We start from the raw sequence: 2,787 nt of genomic DNA, 5'->3' as shown, positions 1-2,787 counted from the left end.
AATTTTTGCTAATGGATATTTTTTCAAAAAATAATTTATTTGAATAAAGTTAACATTAGTTAACACAATTTAAAATGGATTAAAGAGGGATTTTTTTAAAGGTTATAGAGGAGGGAAATGTATATTTTATAAATAGAGAGGAGGAGAGTGTCATTTTAACATCTCTCAGGAAAAGAGAATGGCATTTTCTCAAAATAAAAATATGGTTTAATTTTCATTTTTCGTTTAAAAAACCAATATAATTTCTCATATATATATATATACGGCTAAGTCTATGATAATTTAGATTTTGTGACACATAGATATGGCAAGTGTGAAAGTCATTTCAACAAGTACAATCCATGCAGCAAACAAAGCTTCAACGGTGGAGGAGGAGATTCAGTTAACTCCATGGGATCTCCAACTCCTCCTAGTTGATCCCATTCAAAAGGGCCTCCTCTACCGTAACGACCCGGTCACTCCACCGATCACAATCCAACACCTCAAACATTCCCTTTCATCCACCCTTTCTTTCTTCCCACCTCTTGCGGGCCGCCTTTCCGTTACGGAACATGACGACAACACTTCCTCCGTTTCCGTTATTTGCAACAACTCCGGAGCGCTGTTTGTCCATGCAGTTGCGGGTGACTACTCCGTTAACGATATCGTTAGTTCCGTTTACACTCCACACTTTGTGCACTCTTTGTTCCCGCTCAACAGGGTTAGAAACCACGAAGGAACAACCAAGCCGTTGTTGGCGGTTCAAGTCACGGAGCTCAACGACGGTTACTTCATCGGGTGCACCATGAACCACGTTGTTGGAGACGGAACTTCCTTTTGGCATTTCATGAACTCGTGGGCTGAGATCTCACGTGGTTCGGAAAAATTGTCCAAGCCTCCCGTGCTTGAACGCTGGTTCCTTGACAGCGGCCATGGCTGCTCCGCGTCTGCCATACGGGTTCCTTTGACGAAGGAGAAGATGATCCAAAGTGGTTACTACGGTTTCGTCTCAGAACTGCAACGCGAGAGAGTTTTCCATTTCAGTAAAGACAAGATCGCTGAGCTCAAGACAAAAGCCAAGGCAGAAATTGAAGGCGAAAGCAAAAACAAAATATCTTCGCTGCAAGCGCTTTTGACTCACCTGTGGAGATCCGTGGTTCGGAACCAGGGTCTTGAGCCCGACGAAGAGGTGAATTACAGGTTGCTGATAGGTGGTAGGGGGAGAATGAAGAGTCCGGCATTGGCGGAAAACTATTTTGGGAATGCGGTGCAGGATGGAACAGTGAGCATGAAGGTTAAAGAGCTTCTAGAAGGAGGGCTTGGAAAGGGTGCGTTGGAGATGAGAAAGATAGTTGATTTGCACACGGAGGAGAAGATGAAGAGTTATTATAGGGGTTGGGTGAAGAACCCTAGGCTTCTGACGGAGGGAGGGATGGCTGGCAATGCTTTAGTGACAAGCAGTTCGCCAAGGTTTGATGTTTATGGGAATGATTTCGGGTGGGGGAAACCGGTGGCGGTGAGAAGCGGAGCGGGGAACAAGAGCCATGGTAAGATAACGGTTTTTGCTGGGGCGGAAGATGGTGTTGACATTGAGGTTTGTCTTTCCTATGAGATATTGGAAGCTATGGGTAATGACCGTGGATTCATGGATGCCGTCTCGCTCCGCCGCCTAATATCAAATTGAACTTTTTCTATCAATTAATTAAAGTCATTATCTTATGTTTAAGTGTTTAAGTGTTTAACTCGTCAATCATCCACCCCCTCGTCATTGATGAATAAAGTGCAATATCGATCTAAGTTAGCTAAGTGGATCGAACATCATATTACATCCAATCATGAATAAAACGAGTGATCAGTAATCATTTGTGTTCTGCCGTACGTATATATTAGTTGCATTCAATTGAGTTAACCTTAGGTGTGTTATAAGCAAAAGTTGGATGTTTAAATCTTAAATTGTATATACAGTAATTTATTAATCAATAATAAATTTTTAAATAAAATTTTAATTTATGACAAAACTAAAATAATACAATAAGTAGTGGTATTTATTTGTAAATAAATTAAAAAATTAATATTTTTTGTCTTTTTTATTAATATATATTTAATCAATTTTTCAATTAAAAAATTTAAAAATTAATAATTTTAGTTTATATAAATCTACGCTTTTAGTAAATAATTTAATATTTTTAATTTAATATTCTAACATCATATATTTAAGTAATATTTTTAAATATAAAAAAATTTCAAAGTCAATAATTTAATTTTGTATTAATCAATACTTTTAAATATTTTTAAATATTATTAATTAATTATTAATTAAAAATAATAAATTTTACTAATTTATTAGCATTGTCTAATTCTTGAAAAAAGACAAATGGAATACTTTGTACCACTTATAATATCGATCTAATCATGCTCAGCTGCCACATGGATTTATGATCTGCCTCCACTGGTATGGTCCATCTCTAAATGAAAAATACTACTTTAACAATTCGTTTTATACAATTTTCTTAATTACATTTTATTTATGGTATAATTTTTAATATTTTTCACTTTTATCTATTAATTTTAATATTAAAATAAAATATATACAAAACATGTATATGCAAAAAAGTAATCGTGCACATATAAAAATCAGATAAAAACAAAATTAAAAAAGATGGTTATTCCTCTAAAAATATTTTTATATAAATATATTATTGTGAATCATTAAATAATTTAGTTAAATACAATTAATAAAATATATCAGGCAATTTAACTATTTAAAATATTATTTTCGTATCAAAATATTTTCGTAGTAACCACCAT

At 34.6% G+C, this 2,787-nt stretch overlaps 1 protein-coding gene across 1 annotated transcript; it reads left to right on the top strand.

The window, feature by feature from the left end:
- The first annotated feature begins 288 nt into the window (after positions 1 to 288).
- On the top strand, positions 289 to 1,766 carry LOC107487717 (protein ENHANCED PSEUDOMONAS SUSCEPTIBILITY 1). Its single transcript, XM_016108413.3, has one exon. It carries the CDS (start codon positions 305 to 307, stop codon positions 1,661 to 1,663), a length of 1,359 nt encoding a protein of 452 aa, XP_015963899.1. The 5' UTR covers positions 289 to 304; the 3' UTR covers positions 1,664 to 1,766.
- The last annotated feature ends 1,021 nt before the right edge of the window (positions 1,767 to 2,787 follow it).

This window comes from Arachis duranensis, chromosome 5 (genome assembly GCF_000817695.3).
Source record: "Arachis duranensis cultivar V14167 chromosome 5, aradu.V14167.gnm2.J7QH, whole genome shotgun sequence".
In the NCBI taxonomy this organism is placed as follows: domain Eukaryota; kingdom Viridiplantae; phylum Streptophyta; class Magnoliopsida; order Fabales; family Fabaceae; genus Arachis; species Arachis duranensis.
The sequence above is the reverse complement of the archived record's forward strand: the minus strand, read 5'-3'. Positions and strand labels throughout refer to the sequence as shown.